The 11,738-nt window shown below is 51.8% G+C and overlaps 1 protein-coding gene across 1 annotated transcript; it reads left to right on the top strand.

Moving 5' to 3' along the window:
- Positions 1–8,454: 8,454 nt before the first annotated feature.
- LOC308186395 (olfactory receptor 14C36-like) lies at positions 8,455–11,056 on the top strand. Its single transcript, XM_080608541.1, has 2 exons — positions 8,455–9,121; positions 9,286–11,056. Exon 2 carries the CDS (start codon positions 9,602–9,604, stop codon positions 10,616–10,618), a length of 1,017 nt encoding a protein of 338 aa, XP_080464667.1. The 5' UTR covers positions 8,455–9,121; positions 9,286–9,601; the 3' UTR covers positions 10,619–11,056.
- Positions 11,057–11,738: the final 682 nt, after the last annotated feature.

Raw genomic sequence — 11,738 nt, 5'->3', positions numbered from 1 at the left:
AATATATTAAATAGTGCCGGCCCCATACTGACTCCTGAGGGACACGACTCATCACTGATCTCCACTTGGGCATGAAGCCGTTGACCACAACTCTCTGAGTGCAACCATCCAGCCAATTCCTTGCCCATGGAGTTGCTCATCCATCATATCCACGACTCTCCAATTTGGAGACAAGGATGTCATGCAGGACAGTGTCAAATGCCTTGCAGAAGTCCAGGTAGATGACGGTAGCTGCTCTTCCCCTATCCACCAGTGCTGTAACCCTGCTGTAGAAGGCCACCAGATTTTTCAGGCATGATCTGCCCTTACTGGAGCCACGCTGACTGTCACCAAGCACCTCTTTGTTTTCCACGTGCCTTGGAATAGTTCCCAGGAGGCTCTGCAGTACCTCATTCTCCCAGTCTGTTCCTTTGTATTCTGTGAATTGGCTAGTGTGGCTAGAGCACTTGACAGTGAAGACTGAAGCAAAAAAGTCATTGACTACCCCAGCCTCCTCCATGTACCACGTAACCAGGTCTCCCATTTCCTTCAGCAGAGGGCCCACGTTTTCCCTAGTCTTACTTTTATCACCAATATACCTGTAGAAGCCCTTCCTGTTGCCCCTGACGCTCCTGACAAGAGTCAATTCTGGTGGGGCTTAGCTTTCTGAACTTGATCCCTGGCTGCTCGGTAAATGTTCCTGCATTCCTCCTAGGAGGCTCAAGGGAGACCTTATCGCCCCACTGCCCCACGCGTGGTCCCACAGCCATGCTGCCAAGGCACCGCACATGGCAGTGCCCGATCAGGGCTGAGTCAAGCTCTTACTGACCGCACCAGGGACAATAGACATGGAAGACAGAATGCAATGCACAGGAAAAATTACACATAATAAGCAACCAAATAACAGTAGTTTTGTAGCCACGGCCACCCTCATGTCCAGTCTCCAAATGGGGTCCTGCTATCATTTGTCTTCAGTTGTTTGGTTAATTCTTGTAATTCCTGTATCTTCACGTGTACCAAGTGGGAATGATCACTCAGGTTCATATAAGACATACCTGCAAAGTCCTCGCAATCATGACCATGGACAAGTAACAAAAATCAATCCCAGCTCTATTTTGTAGCGTAGCATGCCTTATTAATATTTACGTCAAGCAGCAAGCCAGGTAGCGCAGCACTAGTGGCATCACTAAATTTACTTAGTCAGCACGCTAGGCGATTCAGGGTGGTTAACGCTCGAGCACTAGCCAAACCAGGTTCCGTACTATTCACCCACCATGACACTGAGTTGTTTTTCCCTGTATAGGTGAAAAATGTGCAGTAGGTCGCTGGCAACGAGCCCAGGAGGCTCAATTCTTGGGACGGGAGGCTTGGTGTCTGCCCAGCTCTGGATAACCAACCATTCCAGGAGTCGCTCCAGGCCTCGCAGCGTGGCTCTCAGGCCATGGCTTGGTCACATAAGCGGGCTAGCCGTTCCCGTCTCAGCAGCGCTCCGACCCGACAGATGCAAAAGGGGTGCTGCGGTGCAGCAAGACTCAGGCACGTAATATCCTGGCCTGTGGCATTAGCCATGGTCACCCATACGTTCTGTTGAGGCTGTGGGATGATCCACGCTGACCTGGAAAACAGCCGGGGGGGAGTGGGGGTGGGGTGATGGCAGGGGGGGGAATCATGGCCACGGGCCGCGGGGAGGCTGCGGCAGCCTTCAGGAGCACGCTGCGTCTGTCCCAGACGGTTCTCCCCACTCTCCTCTTCATCTGCAGCGCATGCCCTACTCCTCTCCCTCACCATGACGTGCTGAGGGTATGTTTGCCATTCCCTCGTGTACCACCTCTGCCTCCCGCATGGCAGACAGGGGGATGGTGCTGAGGCCTCCTCAAAGCACAGAGCCCCGTGGGATGTGCGGGGCTGCAATTCCCTCCGTATAACACATCCTACTCGGACAACAGCAAAGGCTGGCTGTTGTTCAGCCAAGTTCAGGTGCGGTGAGGGACTGCTGTATCCCAGGTGCCTTTGCTCCCATCTTTTTCTTGAAAAAGGCCCAGCCCCAGGACAGGCCTCAAACCCCACCTTCCTGGAAGGGCTTCCAAGATCAGAGGTGTGTTGGGGCAGGAACACAGCGGTGACTTTTCCAGCGCTCCACTTCCTATATCCAATGGCCTTTGTCACCATTTGGAGATGTTCCTGGTAGATTTGTCAAGATCCTGTGGAAAAGAACAGGGCAGAAGGGAGGTGACAGTTTCTCAGGACAAGAAGGGAAATCTCTCGTCTCTCTCCCGACCTGCGCCATCTCCTTGCTGCTGACCTCATAGGCCTTCAAATGACACGTGCTGATGTCAGAGGGGGATGTCAGAGGGTCAGAGCAGAGGCGTGTTGGGGCAGGCAGACAGTGGGGACTTCTCCAGCACTCCAATCCTTTATTCTATGGCCTTTGTCACCATGTGGAGATGTTCCTGGTGGCTTTGCCAGGAACTGCTGCTAAAGAACTGGGCAGAAGGGAGGTGACTGTTTCTCAGGACAAGAAAGGAAATCTCTCGTCTCTCTCCTGAGCTGTGCTGTCTCCATGCTGCTGACATCATAAGCCTTCAGATGACACGTGCTGATGTCACAAAGGGATGCACTGCATCACCAGGATATCTTCACTGGAGCAGCGCCAGTGCCGGCACTTCCCTGCAAGGCCTGGTCCCTGCTGGGCACTGCTTGGGTGCTCCCCACCGCTGTCCTTCTGTGGCCAGGAGTGGGGGCAGCAGGCAGCAAGGTTGCACTGGGCGACCCTCGCTGACGGGCGGAGGAGCAGGGGCACCTTGCAGAGGAGCTGTGGTTGAGGAGCCAGGGCGGGCATCCCTTGTCCTGAGCTGAGGGCCAGCAGCAAGTGAGATGGAGGGTTGCTGGAGTGTGACCATCACCTCTGATCTGACTTCTGCATTCCCAGTGCTCCTGCAGCTCTCCCCCAAAGGTGAGGGTGTCAGGAGCCCCTTCCCAAGGGGTGGCCGAGGGGCTGTCAGCTGTCCAGAGCTTCATGTCCAGGGCTTTGGGAGGAGGCTGGATAGGGCTGATGGCTGCTGCAAGAGCCCTGCCTGAGGGTCCTTCTGGGCTGAGGGGACAATGTGGCAGTCAGGATTCCTGGGTCCTGATGCTAGGGCTGCCCTGAGCCCCAGGGCTCCTCTGGGCATGGCTCAGACTTCTCCTGATGGGGACAATCCAGGGCCAGGTTTCCCTGGGAGCTGGTGCCTCTTTGGAATCTGGCTCTGGGAGGAAAGACCTCTGGTGTCCCAGAGACTGGTGTGGCCTGCAGCTCCCACAGGCCTCTCAGGGATGTGCCAGAAATTCCTGTGTTGGAAATCAAGCCTTCCTCTTCTACTGCTCTCCTTCAGGGGAACCTCTGTTCCTTCTCTTCTGTGCAGCCAGGCTGGCACAGCATGTCCTGGGTGTTGAGATGCCATCCCTGGGTGGCCACAGTCCTGGTGCTGAACCCTTTCCATCTCCATTACTGTGGTGGTGTTATCCAGCTACGCAGGTGAACTCCACGGCAACTGCTCTTTCACTTCCAACCTACAGCACCTGTGGGAACAGTGTGAAGCTGAGGCAGGGGAAGTTTAGGCTGGACATCAGGAAGAGGTTCTTCACCGAGAGGGTGGTCACACACTGGAACAGGCTCCCCAGTGAAGTAGTCACTGCACCAAGCCTGTCTGAATTTAAGAAGAGATTGGACTGTGCACTTAGTCACATGGTCTAAACTTTTGGGCAGACCTGTGCGGTGCCAGGAGTTGGACCTGATGATCCTTATGGGTCCCTTCCAACTCGGGATATTCTATGATTCTATGATTCTACGAGGAAAAGGGGGAGAAAATATGATGAAAAGACCTCAGGGGTTGAGGCAGAGCACGAGGTCACCCACCAAATACCATCATGGGCACCAATTATCATCACGGGAAAGGCAGACTTAGCATAGGTAGATTAATAGAATGTATTGCCTATTACCAGTGGACTACAACCAGCAGGAACCACAAGCAAACTAAAAACACCATTCCCCCCATCCAGCCCCTTGTAACTCCTTCCCCTGAGTGGTGCAGGGGAATGGGGATTGCAGTCAGTCCATGACACTTGTCTCCACCGCTCCTTGACAATCCATCTCTGCCCTCTCTGGGTCTCTCCTGTGGGATGCCCTCCTTCCTGAATGGGTCCTGCGTGGGGCCCAAAGGGTTGAGATAATAACAGATATGACCAGATCATGTTAAAATAAAATGGTTACAAGCATTATATCTGCTTCATAGCTGCTGACCACAAGGTGTATTTTTTTATTTATTTTTTAATCTCGGTGTAGTAGTTGTGTTTCGCCTCAGAATTCTGTTAGATAGCACATTACGTACTCAGTGTATTCCCTGTTGTGCTGGGGGCTTTCTGGGGGCTGATTTATGGTTATTAGTTTACTCTACTGGGTGACGCTGCCTCATGTTATGATGAAATTGCTGGTCATGAGACTAATCTGGTAGTTGTACTCAGCATTGCTGTCACCTCCATACTTGAGGAACCTTCTCTCGGAAACTATTCATAATTAACAGTCTTTACCTTTTCTCCTCGGGGAGACAATCTATGGGAGGGATGAGGGGGGACACTTCTTCTCCCTACTTCTTCCCTCTCCATTTCTCCTTCACCTCCCCCTTTCTCCTCCAGGCTAGTTACAATAGCTCTTCAAAACTTTCAATATCCTTGGGATGTTCAAACCAACTTATTCTTATTTCTCCTGAATGTGTTTCAGGTATGTTTAAGGTTAGGGTAACCTACTTCTAGAATGCCACACAGTGATGTGCCTTGAGGCAGGATAATTGTGAGTGGCAGGGAATGTGGGAGGATATGGGCAGGCACCTAGAACTGTAGGCACCTGCAATGCTTTGTTACTTCACCCATGAACAAGTGCAGAATCCTAAAAAAATAATCACAGAATGCTTGAAAAAGGACTGTCATCACCCTGGCAATTCCAAAGAGACAGAAATCACTGCAATGTGCTGGGGCTTGGCCTTTGCTTACTGAGTTGCAATCTACACAACTCCAATCCCTGCGACTGGGCCACAGAACCAACCTGTGCCTGTATCAGTCATACGTAGACATGAGAAGAAACAAGAGAGATAAAATCAGCTTGTTTAGCAAGGAAAGAAGCTCCTACTCATACAGGGAAGGAGGAAGAAGATGACAAGGCAGGCTACTCCCAAGCAGGGCCATCAGAGGAACAGGTGGATGAAGAGTGAGATAACATAAAATCATCAGTAAGCACCTGATCACTGTTCCTTGGGGAGTTGTGAGATGTGTAAAAAGATTTCAGCCATCATCTAGGCCAGCACATTGTCACCCAGCTGATCTTATACTGGGATAACAGGGCCAGTAGCCTGGAATTAGAGGGCAGGGATGCCAAGCAGCTGGGATCCCTCCCCAGGGAAGGGGGCATTGACAAAGCAGTTGGAAAGGGGGCACAAACCCTCACTCTCTTGAGGCAACTCCTGTCAGGTGTAAAGGAAAGGTATCCCTTCAAGGAAGATGTTGCATGTCACCCAGGCAAATGGACCACCAGGGAGAGAGGGAGCCTGTATCTGATGGAATTGGCCATGCTGGAGGTGATTTATGCACATTAAACACTTTTCTACCTTGCCTAGTCTCTCATGGTAACCTTCTGTTGTGGGGTTGCTCAGGGTCAAAGTGCCAGTAGCTACCCAAATGGTGCACCAGTGGCAATATGGCACTATCCGAGACTCCCTGATTACCATATATATGCTGATTCATTAACTGGAGAGCCAAGGACTGATCAGCAAAATTTGTTCACCCTTTAATAATCCCATAGGGTCAGTGCAAATGTCTAATGGAGAGCTGCAACTAACAGTGGAGTACTGAGTCTAGAATGAAGTCACACCAAATTCAGTAGGTCATCTATAGTCTTCTCTCCTTACAGTCTTAGCTCTAAGAGCAGTTAAATGATCCCTTACAGTATCTGAATGCTGCTGTCCGATCCCTTCCTGGGATCATAAGGAACCAGTACCTCCAGGCCAGAACACTCTCCCTGTACCCGTGGATGCACGCCCTAAGGTCCCATGAACTGTTAAGGGTGTAGTTTGCAAAGTAACCACTGATTTTGTCCCCACCCACCAGCTGTTGTACCCCTGCAGAGTCCTGCCTCAAGGCACAAAGGGCAGGGAGACCTTGCTGGTGAGAGCTGAGGCCCTGTGGAGATGTCCGTGACACAACAGCCATTACAGCCAAGGGACATGTAGAAGAGAAAGGAAAAAGAGAACATTTAAAAGAGAACAGAACAGTTAAAAGAGAACAGAACATTTAAAAGAGAACAGAATAGGTTTAGCTCTCCCTGTGACACATGACTCCTTTTGCTCTGCTGACAGCCTCTGCAGGCTGCCCTGCACAAAAGGAGTAGGGACAGGTTCAGTTGTCCTACATGTGGCATCTGCTGCCATTTCAGTTACCCAAAGGACATATGCCTCCACCACACTCCCAGGGGATCATCCACAAATTTCACCAGATGTTTGCATCTGAACAGCTCCTGCCTGTCCTCCATCTCCACTAAGGAGCTATCGTGGCTCAGTAATTCGCATTAAGCTGCCTATGTTGTGGACACCTGAACTGAGGCCAGAGGAATCCCAGCTCCTGCGGGTCTGCGGCAGACATGGGAGGGAGCTGAGACCCCTTCCAGCCCCAGGAATAACAAGCAGCATGAGATGCCTCGACTGACTCTGCTGAATTCCTTCCTCAAGTGGGGATGAAGGAGATCAGTCCCTGACCACGACTTCATGTCCAAACTGATACTGGGACAACAAGATGAGATTGTTACACTTAAATTGGTTTTCTGCTAGGAGAAATGACCCAGGTGTGAAGAAGTGTGTGTGCCAGGTGAGGGAGGGAACCCCAGGGATCCCTTTGGGCTGTTTCCCAGCAGGTTCCCCTGCAGCCCCAGGGCCATGGGCAGGGAGCCTGGTGGGGGGCAGAGCAAGGGAGGCCTTGGGCTGGGCCTGTGCTGCTGAGCTGGGCCGGGCTCCTGGGCCCAAGGGGAGCTCCTGGCAAGCGGGCAGCGCTGCAGAGAGCCAGCTCTGCCCAGGAGCAGCTCCTCTGCCCAGCGCAGCAGGGCTGGGGGCACTGCCTGCAGAGACAGAGTGGGTAAAGGCAGGCAGAAGTGGCAGGATGCACAGAGCTCACTGGGGGAGAACACTTGCCAGCCCTGACCCCGGTAAGTCTCTGGCTGGAGGGCAATGCAGCCGCAGCTCCTGGAGGAAGGAGAAGCCGCGGGTGCAGGCAGGGGTGCCCAGGGCTGTGGTGCAGAGCAGGGTCCCTGCTGTGCCCCAGGGGCTGTGTGCCGGGGCAGGGCCTCTGCCGCCTGCCAGGCTCAGCACTCAGCCTGCCCGGGGAGCTGCCCAGGGCGCTGCGCGGAGAAGCTGCGGGTGGAAGGAGCCCCCCCGGCAGGGCAGGGTCCTGCTGCTGGCGGGAGGCTGCTGCCTGGGGCAGCCTGCTCACAGCTCCATTGTACGACAAGGGCATTTCCCAAGCAATTTTTTCTAAGCAAACAAGGTCAAAATAGGGATTTTCTGCCCTCTTTTCAATTGCCTACTCTACTGGACAGGAGGGGAAGCAGGAAGAAGTGGAAGAGGAGCTGTGAGTTTGAGCACATTGCTGAGACTCCTGAACTGTAACTCTGAGGATCGGTATGTTTGTGAGCTGCCCCAAATGTACCTTCAGCCTCTCCTCTTCATACTGAAAGTGACAGCATCAACTTTGCTGAACCCAGCAGGGCTTTCTGACAGGTCCTTTTGCACCTGCAAAGATGCACATGCACCTAGGCAGTCTCTTGCATACAGGCAGGTTTCTGAAGGGCAACGATTACTGCACACAGATTTGGTTGAGGCTGTGAGCAGAAACAGGAATAAGACATGAGACAGGGAAACAACTCCCAGAAATAAAACCTTCAGGCATCAGGGATATGATCAAGGAATGAGGGGAAAGTTAATCAGAAATCTTGTCAGAGGGAGAATTCATCAGAAAACTCCATATTATTTCCATTCAGTGCAGACCCCTTCCTCTGAGCATGCCCCCTTGCCTCCTCTCCCACCCAGAAAACCCTCTGCCCTCACGCCCATGGGTCCAAGGCATGGGGCATGTCTTCTGCAGCCAGAGCTCCAGCAGAGCAGAGGTGCATCTCTCCAGCCATGCGCCCATTTCCACCTGTGCTGCAACTGCAGAGGGGGTCAGCTGCCTGGGGGTCGTGGGCAATGCAGTTTTTGAGGCTGGGGAGAGAGTTGACTTTCCCTTCACGAAAGACCATCACTAGGCCATTTGGTTATCTCCTTGGGGTGTCCTTTCAATCTGTGAGCTGTCCTGCAGGATGCAAATCTTTTCCATAGCATCTCTGTGTTATGTGAAACCCAGGGAAGAAGCAGAGAGATGCTACATGCAACTGTCGGGTTGGTGAAACGAATGATGGGTGTCCTTGACTAGAGGTGTGGTGCTGCGACCTTGTTCAGGTACCTTGAGAAAGGCTGGGCATTGACAGATTGGCAGTGGATTCATCTGGTCTCAGCAGCATCTGGCTTCTTTTCAGGGTAACATAAATGTGATTGCCCTCCATCTACAAAAGCTCAGGCAGCTGGGGACAAGTCCAGCCAGCTCCCTCACTCTGCTCTGAGCCACAGGGAATCCCTTTGCCTCTCAGGTCTCACAACCATTCCCTGTGAGTGCAGCAGAAATGCTCAGGATTTCTGACTTTAGAGAACACTGTTTGGGCATGAAGAGGGGGAAGAGAATGTGTATAAAAAATTGCCCCTAAAACTCCTTTCTGCCAACTACATTATGTAGCTCCGGAATGCAGATGTTAACATGCTGACATGAAGATGATCAGCATGCTGGAGCACCTCTCCTTCGAAGAAAGGCTGAGAGAGCTGGGGCTGATCAGGGTGACCTCACTGCAGCTTTTCCATATTTAAAGGGGTCTTATAAAAAAGATGGAGAGCTATTTTTTTGATCAATCAAATCATGACAGGATCAGGGGAAATTTGTTAAACTAAAAGAGGGGAGATTTAGATTAGAGATTAGCAGGAAATTCTTCACTCAGAGGGAGGCGAGGTACTGAAACATATTGCCCAGATAGGCTGTGAATGTCCTATTCCTAGAGGTGTTCAGGACCAGGTTGGATGAGGTCCTGGACATCCTGACCTAGTGGGTAGCATCCCTGCCCATGGCAAGGCGTTTGGAAATGGATTATCTGTAAGGTCTCTTCCAACCCGAGCCATTCTGTGATTCTATGCTCTTTTGCGTAAGAAGGGATTTCATCTGACAAAATCTGAAAATAAAACCTTGCCCTCCTGCTATGTTCCTATGTACTCCCTGCACTGGGTCAGGACTGATTCCCTCGCGAGACCAGCAGCAGAGGCGCCTGCTCCTCATTGCACACTGAACCTTAAAAATGAAGCTCGTGTCATGGAGCTAAATGAAAGATTCCAGCAGAGAAACAAAAAGCATTTGAGTATGGCAGGGGGAGGTCTACAAGAAATGGCACAGGGTTCACTCAGAGAAACCTGTCCTAACTTTTCATTGCCTTTTACTACATGTACACATCTCCATACCCAACAGGCGTCAGATGTCCAACAGCAGCTCCATCAGCGAGTTCCTCCTCCTGCCATTCGCAGACACGCGGGAGCTGCAGCTCCTGCACTCTGGGCTCTTCCTGGCCATCTACCTGGCTGCCCTCCTGGGCAACGGCCTCATCCTCACCGCCGTAGCCTGCGACCACTGCCTCCACACCCCCATGTACTTCTTCCTCCTCAACCTCGCCCTCCTCGACTTGGGCTGCATCTCCACCACTCTCCCCAAAGCCGTGGTCAATTGCCTCTGGGACACCAGGGCCATTTCCTATGCAGGATGTGCTGCCCAGGTCTTTTTGTTTTCAGCAGAGTATTATCTTCTCACTGTCATGTCCTACGACCGCTACGTTGCCATCTGCAAGCCCCTGCACTACGGGACCCTCCTGGGCAGCAGAGCTTGTGCCCAGATGGCAGCAGCTGCCTGGGGCAGTGGCTTTCTCCATGCTGTGCTGCACACTGCTAATGCATTTTCTCTGACACTTTGCCAAGGCAATGCTGTGGACCAGTTCTTCTGTGAAGTTCCAAAGGTCCTCAAGCTCTCCTGCTCAAACTCCTACCTCAGGAAAGTTTGGATAATTATGGTTGGATTCTGTTTAGCGTCTGGGTGTTTTGTTTTCATCGTGCTGTCCTATGTGCAGATTTTCAGGGCTGTACTGAGGATGCCCTCTGAGCAGGGACAGCTCAAAGCTTTTTCCACGTGCCTCCCTCACCTGGCCGTGGTCTCCCTGTTTCTCAGCATGACCATATTTGCCTACCTAAAGTCCCCCTCCATCTCACCATCTCTGGACCTGGTAGTGGCAGTTCTGTACTCGGTTGTACCTCCAGCATTGAACCCCCTCATCTACAGCATGAGAAACAAGGAGCTTAAGAGTGCTGTTAGGAAAGTGATTGCATGGATATTTCTGATTAGTGATAAATTTCCCCTCTATCTACACAAACGACTTCCCTTGCAGGCCTGCTCCTTGTTTATCATTATTGAAGTTTTTATCCTCAGTATCATTTGCATTTACTAATTTCTTAGAAATATGTTTCTTTATTCATCGGCCATCTACTGCGGAATGAAACTGTTCTGTTTACTCTTGAGGCTTTATAATATGTGTATAACAGCAGGCCAGAGTAAACTCTGTGATAGCATCTGCCTAATAAAATTGCATCTCCCCAGTGCTCTTCTTGAAGACTTGGTTCTTCTTTCAAAGCTGGTGCCAAGACCAGGGCTGAGCAGCTGCTCCCCGAAAAGCCTGTTGCTCCACGGATAAGGGAAAGAAAAAGCTCATTTTGTGAGCTGTGAGAGACCGAGGGTAGGATTTAGGAGTAACCTGTTGGTGTCTGATGACAGCAGAAATGGTGAACAGTCACTGAGGTACACAGCCGTGACTGTCCCACAACCGTCAGGGCAGAGGACATCCTCCAGGAAATTAATGGGGAGCTGCCTGAAGAGCCCAGGTGTTCTCCCTGAGTAGCATGTGCCCAGAGTGGTCAGTGACTGGAGCCCCACAAAGTGAGAGATCACTTCCCCCAAGATGAAGTCTCCATAGGGAGAGTGCCAAACTTAGATGTCCACAGGCACACAAGGACTCTGCAATGCCTGGGGGATTCAGTGGGGGACCATCACGCACAAGGTGGGGAGTATGGAGAGGAATTGCTGTCATCTCCGAGGAATTACCATCAGGTGGATCTAGAAAGACAGCTGGAAACCTCTGGTGTCCTTGAAATGTTCCCTAGTCTTTCCGAGCACCTGCCACAACCATGGAACCCAGTGAGAGGGTTTGGCAGCAGTGATCCCAACCCAGCTGGGTCTACTTCTCACCCTGTGCAGCTGTGTCTGTTTGCTTCTGTCCTTCAGTTCCCAGGGCCAGCACGCATCCTTGAGACAGTTTCCCCCAAGCTATCTGTTGGCCCTTACCTCAAAAGTCACCACCGGACGAGGCTTCTCAGCTCATGTACACTTGAAGGACTGGAGTGAAGCTGTGATCACAGAAAGAGCAAGCCCTTGGATCCTTGCAACATCCTTGGATCTCTGCATGGCTGGAAGCCTCTGCAAGCCCCATGGGAAAAGAGAGCCTACTGAGAACATCCTGATGCTCCATATACCATCCCCTCAGGCCATCAGGAAAGGTCCCTCAGTCCTAAGAT

This window comes from Anser brachyrhynchus (assembly GCF_964034855.1).
Source record: "Anser brachyrhynchus genome assembly, contig: SCAFFOLD_86, whole genome shotgun sequence".
In the NCBI taxonomy this organism is placed as follows: domain Eukaryota; kingdom Metazoa; phylum Chordata; class Aves; order Anseriformes; family Anatidae; genus Anser; species Anser brachyrhynchus.
Note: the sequence above shows the minus strand (reverse complement) of the source record. Positions and strands in the feature narration are given on the sequence as shown.